The sequence below is a fragment of the Leptidea sinapis genome, chromosome 16 (assembly GCF_905404315.1).
Source record: "Leptidea sinapis chromosome 16, ilLepSina1.1, whole genome shotgun sequence".
NCBI classification, from domain to species: Eukaryota; Metazoa; Arthropoda; class Insecta; order Lepidoptera; family Pieridae; genus Leptidea; species Leptidea sinapis.
In genome coordinates, this window is record NC_066280.1 from 14,218,926 (window position 1) to 14,241,110 (window position 22,185).

At 37.7% G+C, this 22,185-nt stretch overlaps 1 protein-coding gene across 1 annotated transcript in view; it reads right to left on the bottom strand.

The window, feature by feature from the left end:
• LOC126968638 (low molecular weight phosphotyrosine protein phosphatase-like) overlaps window positions 1–18,123 on the bottom strand; it is a gene marked incomplete at its 5' end in the record, with an annotated part of 35,857 nt that extends 17,734 nt beyond the window's left edge. The window contains 2 exons of the mRNA XM_050813656.1: window positions 17,693–17,883; window positions 17,998–18,123. Coding sequence (XP_050669613.1) covers window positions 17,693–17,883; window positions 17,998–18,123 — 317 coding nt within the window. The remainder of the gene's footprint in view (window positions 1–17,692; window positions 17,884–17,997) is intronic.
• Window positions 18,124–22,185: the final 4,062 nt, after the last annotated feature.

Genomic DNA, 22,185 nt, shown 5'->3' on the forward strand with positions numbered 1-22,185 from the left:
ACATTTTTCATTGTATAATCGTATCAATATTCTTATTATATCTTGCTGGCAACCCACAAATTTACGTCTAAATAACGTTCTAAATAGCGGCATCTTGACACTCAATTGCATCTTTAAAATTTTGTAACTTACGCTTTGTGTTATTTTGCATTGAAATTAATAAAATAAAAAATAATTACTTACGATATGTGATTCCGATGTCTTTTTTAACAAAGTTTACTACGCAACCCAGTATTTTAGTTTCAATTATAAGCATATTTATTGAGTCGGTAGGGGATGTTTACACCCGAGCCCGACATATGGGCCCCGCTTCGGGGTCTTCATTACGTAAATGTATTTTCCTCCTCTCGAAAAAAAACGGCTCGAGTACGACCACTTGAGCGTAGTATCAGTTGCCGCACTTGGCGACTACGCCTGCGGACTAGTTGGAGCGCAGCGGAGACCAATCCTTAATCTAAGTTTCGTCGCTTATTTAATTAGACATTTTATCTTATACTGTGATATTCTAAAGAAACTCACACTTTAAACTAAACTATGAAAATAGCCTCGTTCCATACTGTTAATGCATTGATATGACTACATTCATACATCAAAAATGTGTACACCTAAATTAAATCATAAAATTTTCACGGCAATATTAAACTACCTTTGTTTAATACTGCCCTAAACATCCAATTTTGTAAATTTTCCTTATAAGTTAATCTGTTGTTTATTCTACGTAATCAGTTTCAATTAAATAACAAAATTGCGGGTAAAGTTTAATATCGTCATGGATTTATAAAACGTTGTGTCTATCAGAAATAAACGCCTCATATCCTTATCAAAACCTCACAGAACATAATAATTAAGCTAAAGGGATTACGTATTCACTTTCAGCCAGAAACTTTGTTTGATTTAGGTTGTTTTGAAGGAATATCTAGCTACAAATTCATTCAAAATAACTAATAATAACAATATACAGGGTGGCCGAGAAGTTGACGTCCAAAGCTAAAATTTAAATTTGGCTCATTTTATTGGCCAATGTTCTGGGAAGTTTTAAGGAATAGTAAGAAGCCATAGTATCCCCATTTTATTTTATTTTTTGGTACCTTGAACATTTTCATGAATTTAGCTGGAGCAGTAATCTTGGACTTACGAATCAATTCTAAACTAGTTCCGCATTGTCTAAAGTATTCATTGTTTCTTATGTGATTAGGGTATTTATGGTTATTTTATGCATGTTTTTGTTAAATTATAAAATATAATTGTATTTCTACAAAATTAAATAATTTTCAGTATAAATTATTATGTGGTGGGTGGTTTTATTCACATTAAATGGATGTATCTCGCCGTGCACATTACCAAGTGTCCAACAGTTTTGTGTTTATTTTGGGTGTATCTCGTGGTACACACTGCCAACTTTTCTAAGAAATTTTATAGAATCTTCCTGTATCTACACTTGCACACTGTCAAACCCATAAGTTGTATATGCTTTCAATGGGCAGTAAAATATTTGCTTTGGTTCCAGAACCCAATCAATCATCAAATAAGTGGAAAATTCGGAGTCTGATTGTGTATTTGACAATATTACTTTTCAAAAGCTCTTCAGTTATGAATCTTCACCGGTTCCTTTGCTTCTTTCTTCGCTTCAAAATCTTCACTTACTTTCTGATGATGAATGTGACCTTGGAAAAGTGCAAACGATATCCAATTCCGGCCCTTCAGAACCAGCACAACCCCTTATTGGAACCATTTCCATGGACTCTTCAGCTCAAGATTCTCTTCTTTCGCCATTCCTCCGTCACCAACTGCCTACTTGAATTTTGTCAAACCTAGATCTTTTATCTAGGATTAGCCGAATAGTACCTGAAATACCTGAGCCACCACCACCAACAGTAGTAGGTTCACCCACACAAAGAAAGCAATTAAATTTCTATTGAGTAATCAAGAAATTTGAACACGAGACTGAAATACATAATAAATAGTTACCAACTACGAACAGTATTAAAACGCCACTAGAATATTTCCATTATCTCCTCGATGATAACCTGAATATGATAACAGAACAAAGTAATTTATATTCAACTCAAACGATCGGTCGCTCCCTTATTTTGTAAAGCAAGTTGGTAAAAAAAAAATAATGCAATTAATTTTCGTGTGGGAATTGTGAATTACGATTACGTGGTGCGGAGAAGAAGCTTTTAACCGACAAAGCTCTAAAGAAAAAAAAAGGACCAGGCTCATACTCTCGAGTCGTGTTCAATAAAAATAAGGTATGCTTTGTAAAATGGCATGATAAAGTTGTCACCGTTGCTGCAAAATATGTGTTGGCCTGCTGGTCTGCTGTCCTGAAATCATCAGGCTTTACAAATCGCACATGGGAGGTGTAGATCTTGCGAACATGTTGCTTGCCCTCTACTGAACTGCAATAAAAATTCGTAGGTGGCACTTGCCAATATTTTCACAGATCTTGTTTGCTATGTTCGTAAGTAATGGCTGGATTTACTATATAATCATGTAATACAAAGGCTACTGATTTCTGGGATTACAATAACTATCAAACAAATCTGACAAACCTCGTACTGCAAGGCCAAATACTACGACAGATGATTCGATCGATATAATCATTTTCCGACATTTGGGCTCAAGGGTCGATGCAAACTTTGCATAAAAGGGCAGACCAAGGTCATGTGCATCAAGTGCAGTATCAGACTATGCCTTCTGTCCGTCAGAAATTGTTTGTTTAATTTCCATAGCAAGCATACCTGAGGAAATCTCATTTTGTCATATTGTTTCTCAGAGAAGCTTTTGTATTACTGTTTATTTTTATTGGTATATTTTTTTATATACGAACAAAACGAAGTAATTTTTGATTAAAAATGCAATCTTTTTAGTTATTTTTCTAACCAAGTTATCAATGAAGTCATAGGTAATCTGGCTTTGTATCTTCAGAGATACATTGAAATCATAACATATTATAAGGGACTCTTGGCACTGTATCCCACAGGATACATATGTTTTTTTTAAAACTACTCACATCGGATTTTTTTCTGTATTTTTCTAAGCATCTTTTCGATACAAAGTTTACGCCATATAAAATTTTGATAAACAAAGATTTTTTTCTCTGCCAAGTATAGGGTTAGTAAAATAATGAAAGCCAAATGTAATAGTAGGTACCTACACTCGCCACGCGTGATTTTGAGCGGGATAACTTCGTCTAGAACAAAACAACCCAAGCGGAGAGACTCGCGTGGCCAGACAACCTAAATAATTACAGTAAGTAAGCTGTTTATAATATTAAGTTTTATTTTATTTAGGGATTGTCACCGACTCAAAACCTATCAATAGGTAGCACGTATAAGTAATAGCATTTTATTAATATTAATGGAAAAGGTGTATTAAATCAAAAATTTAGTTATCTGCTACTTTTCAGATCTTGAAGTCAGTTTTTTTAAACGTAGTTTTTTTTATTTCAAGTCTTGTCTAGGTTAGTCAATGGTGCAAATCTCTTATATATATTTCAGAATTAACATGTTATAAATTTAAAAAAATATTATAACTGCTACTATTCTTACTATTTTCGTTTGATATTTTACTAAATCACTGCAACACGTATTTTGCTTCTACACGAGGCATCTCCAGAAGCTAATCTGCAAAACGCTATCGTCCAGCGCACTTACACAAACTCTAAATCAATTAATTTTCAAACAATTTATTGTATTATTGGAATAATAATTATTCCTGAATTCTAAAATTTTCGTAATCTGTTTATTAAAACATTTGTTGCGAAGTACGTGCTCATCCGTCAGGGAGAAGGGCTTAAATATCTTAATCTTATTACATTGTGGCTGAGATAAGCTTTGCTATCCAATACAATGCTGCTATATATCAGCTTGGTTATAGACAGTCTCTCAAAGAAAAAATTAAATAAATAAATAAAATGAGTGTTCATTGTCAGTACATTTATGAAAATTTAATATACGTTCACAAAAATCGTCACCTTTTTGCTTTTAATAGTGATTTTTATTATTATAACACTAGAAATAAGGGTTTGCATGTAACTAATTCTAGTAGGCTTCGTAAGATACATCCTTTAAGGGTAAATGTATACACTTTTATAATAAAGTCCCGGCCCCTGTTTAGGCATTACCTATCTATAAATAAATTTAAATGTTTTATTAAAAAATGGCTCTGTCGTAAGTCCTACTAATCCACAGCTGAATATCTAAGTGATCGGACAGGCTGGGACCAGATGATTGTTTTATAGCGATAGTAATGACTGCACAATATTGTATATTTTTATTGAAAAGAGCGCAAAAAATGAATGCTGGGAGAGTTTCTTGCGCCGCTTCTACTCTCTCAGAGCGCCATTTGTTTCCGAAGCGGTAGTAGTATCTTAGTATATTAGAAATGACATCAAAAAGAATTCTAAAGGAATCAATTTTGAGAAAATAAATGCCTTGTATGCCTTTTTTTGCCAAGGGAATTAATATGTCGATAACGCCAATGCTCTAACTGCTGGCTACAGTGAGGCAGATCTCAGTAAAAATTCACGTAGAACATCGCTGCGCCACTCACAGGATGTAATCCGATTAACCTACATAGACTACACATGTACGACATTGGAAAAATATTTTTTTTATTTTAAAAGACATTTAATAATAAACATTCAACAAACAAAACTTTACCAGTGGGAGGCTCCTTTGCACAGGATGCCGGCTACATTTTGGGTACCATAACGGAGTATATATCTGCCGTGAAGCAGTAATGTGTAAGCATTACTGTGTTTCGATCGGAAGGGCGCCATAGCTAGTAAAATTACTGGTCATTTGAGACTTAGCATCTTATGTCTCAAGGTGACGAGCGCAATTGAAGTGCCGCTCAGAATTTTTGGGTTTCTCAAGAATCCTGATCGGTACTGCATTGTAATGGGCAGAGCGTATCAATTTCCATCAGCTGAACGTACTGCTCGTCTCGTCCCTTAGTGTCATAAAAAAAAACACATCAACAGGATTAAATAAAACTTTCAGAAAAGATGAGGATAGTGAACAAAATGTAACAGTAGTACTACATTACTCATATAAAAATATATACAAGAACAATGAACCTAAAGCTAAAAACCAGGAACAGACATAAACTTATGATGCCTACTACTCGGCTAAGTCGAGTTAGTAAGTCTTTTGTGGGGCGATGTATATACTTTTACAACAAGATCCCAGAAAATGTTCAAAACAAAGTATTAAGTTATTCAAAATAATTGTTAAAAAACGTTTGTGTGGTAAAGGTTACTATAACATAAATGACTTTCTTAATAATACCACATATTGGGAATGGAGTGACCGCCCTCAGGCTATTAAAAAATAAGTTTAATTGTACAATATTACTTTGTAAACATATTTATTCGATGAAAAAAAAGCCCGCTGAGTTTGTTGCGCCCATTCTTCTCAGGTCTGAGGCATTCATTTTGGAATGGGTGGTAGTTTTTGACTTTCAATAAGTGATGTCACATCCTATTTTGAATAAAAATATTTGAATTTGAATTTGAATAGTTAGACTAATACTTTGTCCGAGGTAGCTGCTAGCTCTTCAGTGTCCTGTGATGTCGACTAACCTTTTTGTCATTTCCTTAAAAAGCCTTATAGCACTACTGCCCCATAGGATCATATTCGGAGCCTAGACCCCTGTGTTTGCATGCTTTAGCTTTTATATTGTAAAATAATATTTGGTATTTTTAGTATTGAAATTTATTCAACTATAATTATAATCGGCCTCACATGGAGTACTGTTCTCACCTCTGGGCGGGTGCTCCCCAGTACCAGCTTCTTCCATTTGACCGCATACAACGAAGAGCGGCTCGAATCATCGACGATCAAGTCATCTCCGATCGGCTTGATTCTCTAGCATTGCGTAAAGATGTGGGTTCTCTCTGCATCTTCTACCGCATTTATCACGGGGAGTGCTCAGAGGAGCTGTTCGGGTTGATTCCAGCGGCCGAATTCCACCACCGGACATTACGTGCAAAGTACCATCCGCATCACGTAGACGTCTGGCATTCCACAATCGCGCGTTTTGTCCGAAATTTCTTGCCTCGCACAGCCACTTTGTGGAATCAACTGAGTTAGTAGTTACTACCAGCATCGGTCTTCCCGAACAGATACGACTTAGGGACCTTCAAGAAAAAAGCATACTCCCACCTTAAAGGCCGGCAACGCATTTCTTGACACACCTGTTGTTGTGGATGTCCATGGGCGGTTGCCTCACCTCTCCCCATCCCGTTTGCCTCCTCTTGCCCGTTAGCCCCCTCTCATATAAAAAATAAAAGTTATAAATTAATTTGAAAGATTATGCTAAATTTGAATTTAATGCTTTTTGCGTAGCTTTTATAGCACAGATATAGCGAAATGGTCTCGGATTTAAGTTTATTTTATTCATTATTTTCCAACAATTCATTGGTGCATTTATTCATTCTTCAGTTAATTCACAGACTAGGAAAGGATACTACGTATTAAGTTAAATAATTAATATGAATGCTTCTATTTTGCGTATTCCACTCTAGAGCTAAGACCGTAACATATAAATAATAAAGTATGTTCCAGAGACAGTCAGAAGGAATTCTAATCATTCTTGATGGATTCTCCAACTTTCATTTTACCTGTGGTCATTTCAGAAGCGAAAGTTATTAGGAAGAACTAAAGTGACGTGAAATGAGATCATGCCCATCCAGGATAGCACTGCGGACGCACTCTAGCATAGCCGACTATTATTGTTACATCTTGTAGTGTTATATTGTTTGTTAATAAAATAATCACTCTGTATAAAAAGCAAAAATACTTCTAGTGTTAATATTGAGGGTATTTGTAAATTATTTAGTTTGTAATGTTCTTCATATAATCTCTGTGCACCTAAATGTGTATGCTTTTGTTTTGTTTTGTTTTTTTCTATATAATTAATATTTGTATGTTTTATAATGAATTACTAATTTAAATAATATTACGTATTCCGACAACCTTTTGTAAAACTTAAAAGTCTTAAGTAGGGCGTTCTAGTTGGAGCGCAGCGGAGACCAATTCTTAATATAATTTATTAAAATTTACCTCAAAGTTATATTTATCTAAACTTGCCTATTTTCCTCACTTTATATTAATGCCCCCAAGGCATTTCAAGACACAATTCAATGACCTTTTTAAATATAAATCTAATTTATATTACTATAACATCGCTTCAAATTTTTAATCCTTTCGTCTTGAAGACATTCTTTTTCCAACTTTAGAATTCAAAACATGTAAGTAGGTAATAATTACAAACTATTAAATACAAGTAAACTTGTTATCTATACTTACATATAAATAAAATAGAGTGTCTGTTTGTAATATTGAAATAACCATTTTTTACTACATGTATATGAATATAATATATACATGTACATACACCAAAATATTTTGATTTACAATTTTTTTCTGTCTGTCTATCTGTTTGTTCCGGCTAATCTTTTATTGGCAGGTAGCTGATGTAATAAGGAGTAATATAGGCAACGTTTATTTCAGAAAAATAAAGTAACTGTTGCAATGTGCAAGAAACGGTCAAACTAAAAATAATTTATGAGGCAAAATAACGTTTGCCGGGTCAGCTAGTTTGAATATATAATAGTTCTAAAGAGAACAAATGACTGGGAAGTTGTATTCAGTGTAACTCAAACGAAATCAACAAAACAGAGCTAATCAACCCTCGGTCCGTCGACCTCACTAACCGCACTCGGCTGCGGATTCACTCCCGTTAATACTCTTGTTCTTTTGCATACAGATTGGATCAATTTTGTTTACCATCAATAACAGGAAACCTATTCATTTTTTCACGTTCAAACTTTAGCTGAAGTAGTAAATCTCTTATGTTCGTAGTCATTTATGGTATGCTAGTCAAATCTGGAATCCGGTATATTTGATACACAGTAAAAGAATTGAACAAATACAGAAAAAGAATATTAGATTTTTAAATTATAAGCTTAGAATTCCCAAAACAGATTACAAAACTAGGTGTAGTCGTTTTCATCTCCTACCATTAACACTCCGTAGATACATTGCTGATATTACGACGATTATGAAAATTGCTCAGTGTAAGATAGACAGTCCAACCTTGTTATCTATATATATAAAAATGAATTGCTGTTCGTTAGTCTCGCTAAAACTCGAGAACGGCTGGACCGATTTGGCTAATTTTGATCTTGAATTATTTGTGGAAGACCAGAGGTTTAAAAGGTGAATAAATATGAAAATGCTCGGAATTAAATAAAAACAACAAATTTGTTTTTCCTTTGATCTGTCATCCGTCGTTCAGAAATCAAATTAAAAAAATAGTTTTAAACAAAAATAACTAAAAAGTATTTTTAACGAATAACTAAGAATATCTTACTAACTTTCTCTGACGGTAAAAAACAAACATAATTTTAACTACCTATAGTTGGTAGATTTTATGTACGATTTAATATTTGGTAGGTCTGAGACTCGGTTGTCATCTATTTTTATACCACAAAAATTGTAATTATTGATTTTTTAATTATTACTTTATATGGCAATACCACGTTTGCTGGGTCAGCTAGTCTATACATATATATAAAATTGGAGTGTCTGTTTGTAATATTGAAATAACCGTTTTTTATTACATGTATATATGAATAACACGGTACATACACCAAAATAACATTTTTTATAATTTTGTTCTGTCTGTCTGTCTGTTTGTTCCGGCTAATCTCTGAAATGGCTGGACCGATTTTTACGGGATTTTTATTGACAGATAGCTGATGTAATAAGGAGTAACTTAGGCTACGTTTATTTTAGAAAAATCCTTTGATTTTAGAAAAATAAAGTAATGTTGCAATGTCCAAGAAACGGTCTTACTCTAAAAATAATTTATATGGCAAAACAACGTTTGCCGGGTCAGCTAGTCTAAACTAAACCTCAATATAACGTACCAACATTCTAGAAAAAAGAATCAGCTCCATATTCCACTCATGCGCAGAAACTATATATCACTCTCCTTTTTACCACGAACTTCGAATAATTTTAACAAACTAAAATCATCCGAAATAGATCTTTTTGTTCCAGTTTAGGTAGTGTTAATTTATTTACTTTATTAGGACCAATAAACAGTAACACAATAATAATATTTAACTATAACTTATGCATATAAACCTTAATTAATTGTGAATCCAACTACATTAGCCACAGATAAATTATATGAGAGAGAGATAAACACGTACATCTATATAAACAAAAAATAAAATTTATGTGCTTAGTAACAATTAAAATAGAAAAGACAAAAAAAAAAGATCATCATAATAAATATTATTGTTTATAACATAGGTATCGGTTAGTAGCTTTCATTAAATATATCTATTTAAATTAAATCATACTCTAACATAAAGTTGAATAACTAATTTAAACTTTTCAATCTTACTATCTTACTAAGTTACTAGTTAAGAAACATATTATACAATATTATTTACAGGTCACAGAAATAATAATAAATAAATAATAATATAATGACTATATAATATGTGTATACTTTAAGTCAATTTAAATTGCAAAAATACTTATGATACCTACAGTAATGCCTTTAATTAGTTTAAGCATTTGTTAAAACGTTAAAAAACTATTTAATTCCAATTGTGGAGGCTTTTCAATAGCCCATATGTAAACAGGTACATATATTATGTATTTGTTTTGACGGATGTGAGCCACCCTTTGAAATAAAATAAAATTGTTGTAAGCATACATTAAGCTGAGTAATGAGTTTTAAATTTATACTTAAGAAAAAAGCGAACAACGCCCAGTCTGATTCGTTCCCGAGGGTTTCATAGTGACAAAATAGCGAAATATAACAAAGACTAAATAAAGTTTGAGTCTTAACTACACTAATATTATTTATAGAGGAAAGAATGAGGGATTAGTAATGTAGCGAGGATGGATTTTTTATGGAAAAGGAGGACAAGTGAGCGTACGGGTCACCTGATGTTAAGTGATCACCGCAACCCACATTCTCTTGCAACACCAGAGGAATCTCAGGAGCGTTGCTGGCTTTTAAGGAAGGTGTACGCGCTTCTTTTGAAAGTACCCATGTCGTATCGTCTCGAAAACACCGAACGAGGAAGCTTTTTCATAGCTTTGTGGTACGTGGAAGAAAGTTTCTTGAAAACCGCACTATGGAGGAACGCCACTCATCCAGATGGTGGGGATGATATTCTAATTTGTAGCGGGTCATGTGAAAGTGGAATTTGGCGGCAGGAATCAGCTCTTCGGAACACTCCCCGTGATAAATGCGATAGAAGAAACACAGTGAAGCGACGTCTATACGCAACGCACTTGGCGTGATGAAAATAAGACTACAATGGAGATTACGAGACCCAGTATTCCTATACTAGGCGAGGCATTAAGTGAAGCGTTCTCAAAGAGCGGTTATACGACAAATGGGGTTTTGTTAGTGGTAAACGCGGAAATTTGAGTGTTCTGGGGGTTAAATTGGACAAGGTTCATTTTACCCCATTCCCTGACATTTTGACTCGATAGAAGACACGAGTTTAAATGCAAGTATATCATTGCAATATGCTAAGCAGGAGACACTTGGTTGATAAAAACATGCTTGCAGTATGGCGTGTTTTTTTTTTTTTTTGAGAGGAGGAAATACGGTCACGTATTTACGCCCCGGAACGGGGCGTAATATGTCGGACTCGAGTGGCCGCGTAAGCGGACACCCCATACCGACTAAAACCTCCTCTGTGCTGTTAGCAGCCCTGGCTTTCACAGCGAAGTAGGACGTGGGCCGTGGAGGCCGCAAAGACTACGCAACAACAGTCGCGGGGCGTCTCCTAAAGAGACTCGAACCTCAGACCGGCTGTGCGCTTGTGGGAAGGAGAGAGAATGAAAATGAAGATGAAAGATGAAAAGGTGATAAGAACACACTCGCCGGCGAGTGTGGTGATGTTTTGTGTAATGTATGTAAGTGTGTATGTATGTGTTTATGATTGTATGTATGTGTGTTTGTATATATGTACGTAGTGTAAATGTTTGTGTGCATTTATGTTTGTGTTTGTGTCTGTTTGTGGAGTGTGTTTGTGATTGTGTAAGTGGTGTATGTCAGTCCGTCAGTCAGCCCGTGTGTGAGTGAGTGTAGTGAAGCAATTACAGGACGAGGACTAACGTCTCGTCGGGTATCAAAACAATGTGTGGTGTATCTAGGGTGCGGGCCGCTGGCCATCGTCAGAGCGACGAGTGCAAGTGGTTTGCGGTGGTTGACCGCGCCTACGCCTGCGAAGGCGGTTTGTGCGTGTCTGTGTCGGTGTTTGTGTGGGTGTCGCGTTCGCGATGGTGATGTCGTCATCCGGGTCTACCGTTACGTGTCTGGGACGTCTTATTGGGTTGAGACTATTGTGAAGGGGGGTGTACCCGCATGCCTTCCAAACCAAGATGTTGGGATGGTTAGGCGCCTTGTCAAAGAAGCGTCGCGAGATCTCGAGAGTCGCGGTGAAGGTCCTCGTTTCGGATGAACCACGGGGCTCCGGTTGCCATCAGCGTGAATTTATTTTGAACTACTTGCAAACGACGTAAGTAGCTCGGTCGGGTTTGCGCGAAAATGACGCTTGCGTATGACAGTATGGGCCGTACGATGGTTTTGTACAGCGTCACTTTGTGTTTGAGCGGAAGTTTGCTTCGCCCACACACAAGTGGATAAAGGCGACTGAGGACAAATCGGGCTCTATTGCATACCGTATCAATATGTTTCTTGAAGTTCATATTGCTGTTGAACGTGACTCCTAAGTATTTGTAATCCTTCACCCACGGTATGGGTGTTTCATACAATTTAATGACGTCGGTCGGTCGTTTTTTAGCGCGGATGCTATTCGCGTTACCGAAGAGTACCGCTGCACTCTTGGTGGGGTTCACTTCAATCCGCCATTTTCTGAACCCGTTGCCTAGTTCATCGACGGCGGCTTGAAGCACTTTGATGTTCCTGCTCAAGGTTGAGCGGTTCAATAGAGCGGAGCCAAAGTAGAGTGCCGTATCGTCAGAGTACTGAGCGAGCTGGACACTCGGAAACTTGGGAATGTCGCTCGTGAAGAGCGAGAAAAGAGTGGGAGAGACGACTGAACCCTGTGGCACGCCAGACCTAATGGGTCTGGGTGAGGAAAGGGTGCCCTCTACTCGATATCGGAAGGAGCGATCAGTAAGGTAGGCTCGTATGATGCGCACGAGCCTGTCTGGCACTCCCAGTTGATACAGCTTGAATACTAAGCCGTTGTGACATACCTTGTCGAATGCCGAATACGAGAATGTACTGGGTGAGTTGGTGAGCCTGCTGGGGACACGAGTGAGCGGTTCTGAATCCGAACTGTATGTCGGGTATCAGGTTGAGCTCCGCGATGTAATGATTAAGACGCGCGAGAATTAATCTTTCGTAAAGTTTCCCGATCGAGTTAATTAAGCTAATTGGCCTATAGCTACTCGGATTAGCTTTAGGTTTATTGGGTTTTGGGATACCGATAACAATGGAATCCTTCCATTGTTCGGCGAACGCGCTATTAGACAATAGAATATTAAAAATGGTAACCAATAAAGTAATAAGAGTCGAGGGTAGGATTTTAAGAACCCTATTGTTTATAGTGTCGGGCCCCGGGGCCTTCTTGGAGTGAAGCTCCTTAATGATTAGCTTCACCTCTTCGTAAGAGGTGGGTTTTATTACATCGCCTGAAGGGCTCAGAGCGGAGCGACGTTCAACTTCACGATCAACTTCGTCAACGTGTGTCGGGTCGGCTGCTGCATTTGGAGAAGACTGACTCTCGAGACTATCGGCGAGGCATTCAGCCTTCTCATCGTCATCGAGCGCCGGCTGCAGTCCCGGTCTGTCCAAAGGAGGCATGACAGTGGGCGGCTCCTGTTTTAACGCGCGAGGCAGCTTCCAGAAAGCCACATGTGATGGCTTAACGTTGCCGAGCAAGCGGTCCCAACGAGCAAGAGTTCCGCGATACGTTCCCGTACCACCCGCTGTAGGTAGCGGAGGTGGCGCCTATTCTCGACCGACGGATACCTATCGTAAAGTCTAGTGGCTCTGTGCTTCTGTGTGAGTAAGTTCCTGACCTCTGGAGGCAGGTTTAGGCGATGCGGTTGCATCGTCGGAACCTGCCTGGAGCAGGCCTTGATCCTATTCTGTATATGTGACGTCACATGAGAGATAGCACTGTGAGCCGTGTCGATCGAGTCGATGACGTCCGGTATAAGGTCAAGGTCGTCGGACTTGATAGACTCGAGATCCTTTTCCAGCCGTTGCCAGTCGATCACTGATTTCGCCGGTGGTCTGACTCTAATTCGTGAAAAACCTCGATTGAATTTACATTGAGCGTTACGTTTTTAAGTAACGCAACGTCTAGAATGTCGGGTCGGTGCGCGATGTTATCCGGATAAAGTGTTGGTTCGTCGGGTGCTATTACTGAAAAGTTCAGCGTGTCTGTCAGCGAATCTAATAAGATTCCGTTTTTATTTGTGGTTCCAGCTGGAGTGTTTGGCGTTAAGATCGCCGCCCACTATGACTGCGGCCCCGTGGCCGAGTAATGCTTCTATATCTGCGTCTAATACTTGTTTGTTAGGCGGAAGATAAGCTGAAATAACAGTGATCGGCTGGTGATTCGCCATACTGACTCGGATGGCAGAGGCCTCGATGTTAGTGAGGACCGGAGGATCTATAGGTATACAGTGTAGAGACCTTTTAAAATAAATGAGGGCACCGCCCATACGGGTGGTGCGATCATTTCTGACTAAGTAATAATTTGCGATACGCGGATCGCGTATACGTGGTTTTAGAAATGTCTCTTGCACTAAGAATAGGTCTAATTGATGTTCGTGAGCGAACTCCTTCACCAAGTCTAGTTGAGGCTTAAGGCCTTGGGCGTTAAAATACGCTATACGGAGCGTATGTGGTTTAACCCGTCCGCTTACGTAATTAGGCATCGCGAATGTTTTTATACTTTCGCCCTATATCGGTGAGGGCACGGAATATTTTGGCGTTGTCTGCCATAACTTGCAGAAGCGACGGCGGGTCGTCCCGGACAGCCTCGAGCCTGCTGGCCAGGGCTGTGATTTCGTCAATGTCAAACAGCTCTGAAAGCTCAAACATGAAGGCAAAGGCGCTGCCGCCTTGGTTGCTTGTTGACGTGGACGCGGGCGCCGATGGCCTCGGTCGCGGGACCGACGCCGCCGGGCGGGACGCTAGCGGTGGCTGGAGGGGCGCGGGGGCCGTGGTAGGCGCTGGTGCTGTCTCCTTGATAGGAGACTTTTCCCAGGCGTTCGTCTTGGGCGGTGGGGCCGGAATGAAGGCCTCTGGCTTCTTGTTCGGCCCCTGGGCCTGACGCAGCCTAGGCGGACCCTTGCACTTCGGTTTGGGTGCCTTGGGACACCCGCGGTAGTTTGCAGGGTGTCCTTCGGCACCACAGAGCACGCATGCCGGAGGCTCCGCGCACACTGTAGGGCGGGTGCACTCAGGAGTTCAATGGTTGCCAAGACACTTGACGCAGCGCGGTTTCTCCTCGCAGTTGCGGGCAGAGTGGCCGTATAACTGGCAGCGATGGCACTGCCCTGGACCGCAGCTTTTGTGCGGAGCCTCCACTTTGATGCCGTGTAGAGAGCACACGGCCTTTAGATTGAATATCGCCTTGCCCTCCTTAGTGAGGTCGAGAACGACCAGCACCAGGTTCAGCGGCGACCTATCAATTCGTTTGTGCATGCGTTGGACTTCATTCACAGGGTAGCCCTGCTCTTTGAGGTCAGCGTGGATCTCTTTAATGTCGAGTTACTTTGGGATGTTCCTAAGAACGACCCGCAGTTTTTTGTCCTCAGGGAGGGCGTACGTGTGGAAGCCAACACGTAGCTCCCTGAGTATAGATGTTAAAGAGCGGTGGTCCGCAATTGTCTTCAGCTCTATCTTAATAGAGCTGGTATAGGCCTTGGCCGTGTATTGAAGCGATGGGGGTATCGCTCTGCGTACTGCAAGCCACTGGGCCCTGTCGCTTATGAAAAGAGGCGGGGGCCGCACGGCTAGCGGATGGTCGCGCGAAGCGCGTTTTGCGGGCGGCGGGGAGGAAGGAGCGCTAGACGCTTCCTTTGTCCGCTTCTTTTTACGGCTCACGGTGGTGAAGCCATCCGTGTCCGACGCGACACTCTCTGCTCTCGACGGAAGAGCGGTATCCGGTTGGGCCGGTGAAGCACTGGAGGCCTGAGGGGCTTCCGTGCGGTCGAGAGTACCTACCGGGACCTTAGGGGTCGCCTGGGCGTTAAAATATGCCTGTAGAACAGGCGGACGAGCTAACCTTAAAATCATTTTCCTCGGTTTAACCGAGTCGGCGGAGCCCGCGTCAGAAATGCTTCCGACTTCCATTTCCGATTCTTCATCCGACGACTTATCGGATGCCGAGGCGTAATTTTTGGTTTTGGTGGCGGCTGCCACCTTATTTATCTGATCCGCTATGAGCGGTACCAATTGAGCCATGAGGGCCTTGAGGGATCACTCGTCAAGAACCATTGGTGAAGCCATGGTTCATAGAATGTTGGTTTATGTTAATTTAAAGGTAACAAACCCCGCTGCCCGAGTCAGGCAGAGGGGGAATATAATGATTAAGTGGACAACTATAGTTAAGTTGGACACTTGTACATTAATAAAATAATATTAATAATAATATGATATAGCAAAATTAAAAGAAATTAATAATGGTAATTAAGCCTAAGACTTAGCTTTACTCGATGTTGACTGGCTGGGCTGGAACCCCGATGCACGCTGTGCAGGCCCCCGCGGAGAAGACACAAACGGCACGAACTGCAACTCACAAACATACACGATTAGCGTGCAGAATCGCAAAACACAGCACAGGTGCTAACTAACACGATCGTAAACCGGGTAATTAACACTGATAATAACTAAGCTTCGTTCTGCGAAGGAACGTAGCAGATGCGAGACTCAAAGAGTCCCGAACAATAGCGCGCGATAACAATAGCTAGCCCAGGTGGCCTGAGCAGATAGTGCGAGAACGCAGGTAATAAGTATTCGAAGGAGGACAGATAACGCGGCACGTGTCTCGCGTTGCCTGCCTGAATCGAACTGTCTATGGCGTGCACCATTAGCAGACGGAAGATCTGTAGTCATGTCCCTGTAGTCATTCCTTACTGCTACTGCTACCTGCTACTACTACCCAACAAATTATCAATAACTACATAATAACGTAACTTTTACCAACTCTCATTTAATTCAGGACCTCGATGGACAATATCCTCAAGAGATGACCATACTTATGTTTATTCATTTAGGCCCAAGATTGTATGGAACGGTTTCTGCCTCCTAAAATAATTATTGACTTTGGCATTTTTTTGCGGATATACATAATTATTTTAATGTTATTAATAAGTGCGTTAACATAAGTATTACATGCAGAATTCGCCACGTGCTCGCCTGCACGGCATTGGCGGGTCCTCCACGCAAAAATCAGCTGTTCACTCGCCGAACTCTTCCCACTATAGTATAATTATTGATAGAACTTTGTATTTTTGTATATTAGAATAATTTATTTTGTATTCTTACAACAATTTATTTTGTGACGATTCAATGTGATCCTCGAGATTTTATTGAATCTTATATTCTGATTCCTGATTCCTGATTCCACTCACATTTCGTGGTTGGAAAGGATTATGTCGGGAATGTATTAAATTGGGGCCCGACAATGGGGCCCGCTTTTAATATCGGTCGGCATTGATTACTTTATGAAAAATCGCCATCATTATTATTATATTCAACAAACATCTATTTCTTAATTGATAGCAAAATAGCTTTGTTGACTATTCATAGAATACAAATAAACACGAACATAATTTAGTGAGTATAAATTAAGCTGCATAATAAATCATCTGACATAGCGGCCGCTTTTAATAAATAATTTGCCCTGCTTGCAGTAGAAAGTATACTGAATTTCATGAGTTTGTCTCTCAACAAGCGTAAAGTTGTTACTGACTATTCTTTAAACTCGTTTTATAACTAATTAGCTACTTAAGGTCCCACCTTCCATAAATGCGGTAAAATTTCTTGTTATGTGGTCTGCAGATTTGATTTTGAGAAGTATCAATTATTATTATATTTTTATATATATATATATAGATTAGACAGATTTGATTTTGTGAAGTATCAATTATTATTATATTTTTATATAAAGATATAATAATAATTGATACTTCACAAAATCAAATCTGTCTAATCTATATATATATATATAAATCCAGTGTCCTGAGTTTTATGGGAATTACTTCATGGAATGCAGTTAAGTCCAACTTGAGAGATAGGATAGTTTTTATTTTGATTCGGGACCCAAAATTATTTTTATTTCTAATATTTGTTTTATACGGACATATTTTCTATGAGAGTTTATTGACGCTTGGTTTGACAGTTCAGTTGTGAAACAATTTCATTAGACCAACAGTGAGCATATTTTACGAAATAATTCTTGATGTTATGACCGATTCTTATTCTAAGATTGACAAATTCATTAAAAAACTGTATTTTAGTTTTTATGAACAGAACAACGTCTAATACACACACATTTTAATAAGTGCATTCTTTTATTTTTCTAATACATATACTGTTATAGAAAAAAGCTTTAGACCCTTTATTTCCCTTTTCTATCTGTTCCAAGAACACTTGTTCAAAACCAGCAGAGTCACTGTCATAGTATGGATCCCTTATTATCCTGTCTCCCTCTGGATCAAAGTTACCAAATAATAAAAGCTTAGCTTTTGAACCTTTTGCTGCCTTAGAATTAAGTGACTTCTTGTTTTCTTCGTCCATACCAAATATGTAGTCATAATAGTTAAAATCATCTCTTGTTATCTAGACAGCTGTGTTATCATATGGGACATTGTGTTTTTCATAGTATCTAATGCACGCCAGTCAGGAGGATTCCCTAAAAACCCATCCTCCTATTGTAGTACTATCAATATCTCATAGATTACCTTTATTCAAATCGTTTACAACTTTCCTAAATACTCCTTCTGCTATCGGTGATCGGCATATATTACCGAGGCAAATAAAGAGAACTTTCTTTTTTTCGCTGGACACAATATTTACAATTAAAATTTATAGTTGGTTTAATTAGTTAGATAATCCTAGAAGTTTCAAGTTTTCAAATGTTTTCTTTGGCAAAAACACGAAAGCAGATCTTGAGGCGAAATTTTTACTGATTTACAAACTAAACAAAGCCTAATTTGAAGTTGACATGAGTTTGTTATTCTACTGTAATTTACTTATACTACTATAACAAATATTGTCACTTCATTGAAATTATTAATTATTAAATTGATTTAGATAATTTTGAACACTTACCTCTATCTATATTTTTATAAATGCCATGGAGTTGAAAAGAACATGGTCAAGCCACGCCAATGCAGTTACAAGCTATTTCTAATGTATGCCCTTAAAACAGAAATCGGTGCACTCCATATAAATTTATCTCACAACTCTTATGAAGAAGGAACTTGAATCCCCTGTCACAATTTACAAAATGCAAAATAATGATATTTTTAATTATTTCAAATAAACTTCATAGAACTGGTTGCCTTGGATACAACACTCTGGAAACCAGACGGGCTCTCGACCAGGCAACTACCTTGCTGAAAGTTAGCCGGGGCTTAATAGATGCCCCTGATATTCATAATGAGCTGATTCGATTGTATACACCTGACAATTATATTCGTTGTAGAAATCTCCGTCTGCTGACGGTACCCGCGTGTTGCACGGTAGCACGCACTGCGGCGCCCGTGCCGCGAGTCTTGAAATTGTTTAATCACCTCGTAGAAGCCCGCCCTGATTGTGATTTATTTACTAATAGACTTGAAGTGTTGGTGCAGGTGCTGCTCTAACTTTGTGAGTCCTCGCATAATAGCGTCTAACATTTATAGTTTAATGTACTTGATTATTGTAATTGGTGTTGTAACCGTTTTAATCAAAATAAATAAATAGATTATGTAACAGTAATTGGAATTATCGAGTGAATTATGTTACAGTAATTGGATAATTAATAATTATTATATATATTTTGTAAGTTTTCTTATAAAATAAAAAATAAGTAAATAGAAAATATCCACGCGTAGCAACTGAATACACATCTATTTCATCATCTCGTTGGTTAAATTAACTCCCCAACGATTTAAACAAAGGATAGAGTTGAATATAGATATAGATGAATTTCATAATCGCGAATTTAGTAACGGTGGAGTGTCGAAACCAATGTTGAGAAAATAAATGACACATATATGTGTTATATATAGCGTTTTATCGCGAACTTTAATTTATCTCTATTATACGTAAAAGAAAACTATTAAAATCCAAGATCTTTCTTAATAATTCAATAGGATTTTGTAATAGTTATTTTGAATCGTCAATAATTACATAATTACAGCTTTCAGCTGCTACTTTCATTCTTCTAAATAGTTGGAATCTTTATAAAAGTTTTTTCATAATAATATAATTTTTAACATTAGTTAAATTACAAGTTTCTTTGTAATTTATTATACCAGCGAGCAGTGTACCTTCCAGATTAATTCATAATACATCAATTGTCTTTTTACGTTTAAAGCTACAGTGAAAAACTAAATTGATGCTCAACTTTTGATGTCGAACGTAGCTTTTTATACAAACCTAATTACTTTTTCATTTAAATTACGCCGTAACTTTAAAATGTTAATTTAAAATTTGAAGCAGCTGAATATAAATTGAAAATTGAATTACAAATTTTATTCCTATTATGTTTTCAGTTAAAGTTACGTAACTATTTCATTTGTTTGTTCTAAATTCTCATATTTAAGTTGAATATTTATAAAACTTATGTAACAATTTAATTCATTGTAACGAGTAAAGTGACGTGAGGAGCGGGTGTCGGGGTGGTGGCGCTAGTGTAGCGATGTGAAGCGTGAGGCTAGTGGTGGAGGGGTGAGGAGAGAAGAGGGGGGTGGCGAAGGGTATATAATGTCTTGCTCGGGTTTAAATTATTTATTCTGCAGTGTTAGAGTTTTTAAATAATTATGAGATTTATAATAATTTGAAATCAAAAAGTTATAATTGTATATAGTTGAATTAGAATTAGAATTAGAATTTGATATATTATGTATTACTGTTTCTATGTTCCCTGACTGCTTTACATCAATTACTTAAACTATACAAAATTGAGCAATTCTAAAAAAAACTACATGTAAGGTTATAATTACTATTCTATAAATACTTTAAGGCATAATATTAATACAAAGGGTATTTACTATAGTCATAATATTGTAATCGATTGCAAAAGTAATCACTTCATTGGGCAGCGAACAACTGTATTAACAGAGTCTGGCGTGTGTCAACGCAAATAGACGGCGGTGTGTTCAATCACGGGGTGCCGCGGACGAACTGTCCTCGTCTCTGGCCACCGTCCACTAGATTAAGTTGGTCGTATAGATGGATAAGGCTTAGGTGAGCGAAGGATGGATATAAGGTAAGATATGGCGCGGATATATTACAAGAGCTGTTGTTATAAATAATGTTTACTTTGAAAAAATATACGAAAACAGATCTTGAGGCAATCGGTAAAAAAAAAATTTACAAATTAAACAAAGCCATATAACGATAATATCAATGAATCAGTGATGGCAAATAATATACAGTTCAATGTTCATGAAGCAATAATTAATTAAGCTTAATCTATCTTATATCTTTAAACGAGCAATTCTTGTATATATATAATCTGAATCTCGGAAACGGCTCCAACGATTTTCATAAAATTAAGTATGCAGGGGATTTCGGGGGTGATAAATCGATCTAGCTAGGTTTCAATTTAAAAAAAAAATGGTTTTATCCATGTTTCAATGAGAAACAGCTACAATAACATTAGAATACAAAGGTAAATTTCGCCACTATATACAATACTATTATAGCTCAGATGGGACATTGGGTGATCCGGAAAGCAGAAGACCCCGGTTAGAATCCAGAAGTCCTATTAGTTTTTTTTTGTTCAAGTTTTGTACATTCTTAAAAATCCGAGCAAGGCTCGGTCGTCCGGATATTACTAAATTATAATGTAAAATAATTTGTGTGAGTTACAAATCATTCTGCACAACAATCGTAGTATTAACTGATTTGAATTGTTGAACTAAGTTTAGAAGCATTTGTATATTATGTTTTCTCTTTTATATTTTCTTCATTAAACTCCATCCACTGTGTTAGTAACGAAAAAAAAATTACGGGTTGAGATCCGGGAGTGCCGGCAGAAGTGAAAACTTGAACATTAACGTTGTGTACTTTTGAATATTTTGGAATGGTTAGGAAATAAATTCGCACGAATTTCTTTATTTATCAATATAAAAGTACAAGCATTTATGTGGTTCAATACAATATTCATTTAATGCGTAGTAGTACACAAAAATTATAATTAATATTACATAAAAACTTTAATGCTTCAGAACTATTACAATTATTTTACATTAAAAAGTTTATCTGTCAGAAAAATCAACTTTCATCCATAATTTCAACGACTGACTTGCGAAAATTCAATCAGCTATCCCAAGGAAATTGCTCAACGCCACTTAGTACAAGTATTCACTTCAAATATCTATATCATCACGACGTCTCTTAGCTCTTTGAGAAACGTAATTAGGTGTCGATATTTCACCATCATTGCATACAGTATTGATCGCAGATTCTTAGGTATATTTATTAAATGGCAAAGTCCTTACTCTTATTTACAATAATACAATCGACAATGAGAACAAAGAAATTAAGTATAATAATCGCCTTAGGAAAAGTCTTCGCCATGATAAAGCTTAAAAACCAAATAATTCAACTTAACTGTAAAAATATTTCAGGGCTGAGATTCGATCTCTCGACCTCACGGTGTTTCGGTTTCGCAATCACAATGATTCAACCACTGGTCCAATGACCGTATGATAATTAGGTTGAAATAGCCGAACTATAATTAGTTAGAAGTATAAATCTTTCATCCATAATTCCAATGACTGTCTTTTCGATCAGGCCACGTCCTGACGCGAGTTCAACATCTTATAGCCATCCCAAGAAAAGTGCTCAACGCCGCTATAGAAGTATTCACTACAAAACTATGGCGAAATAATTGCTAATATAAATATAGTTTTTTTTCAATTCCTT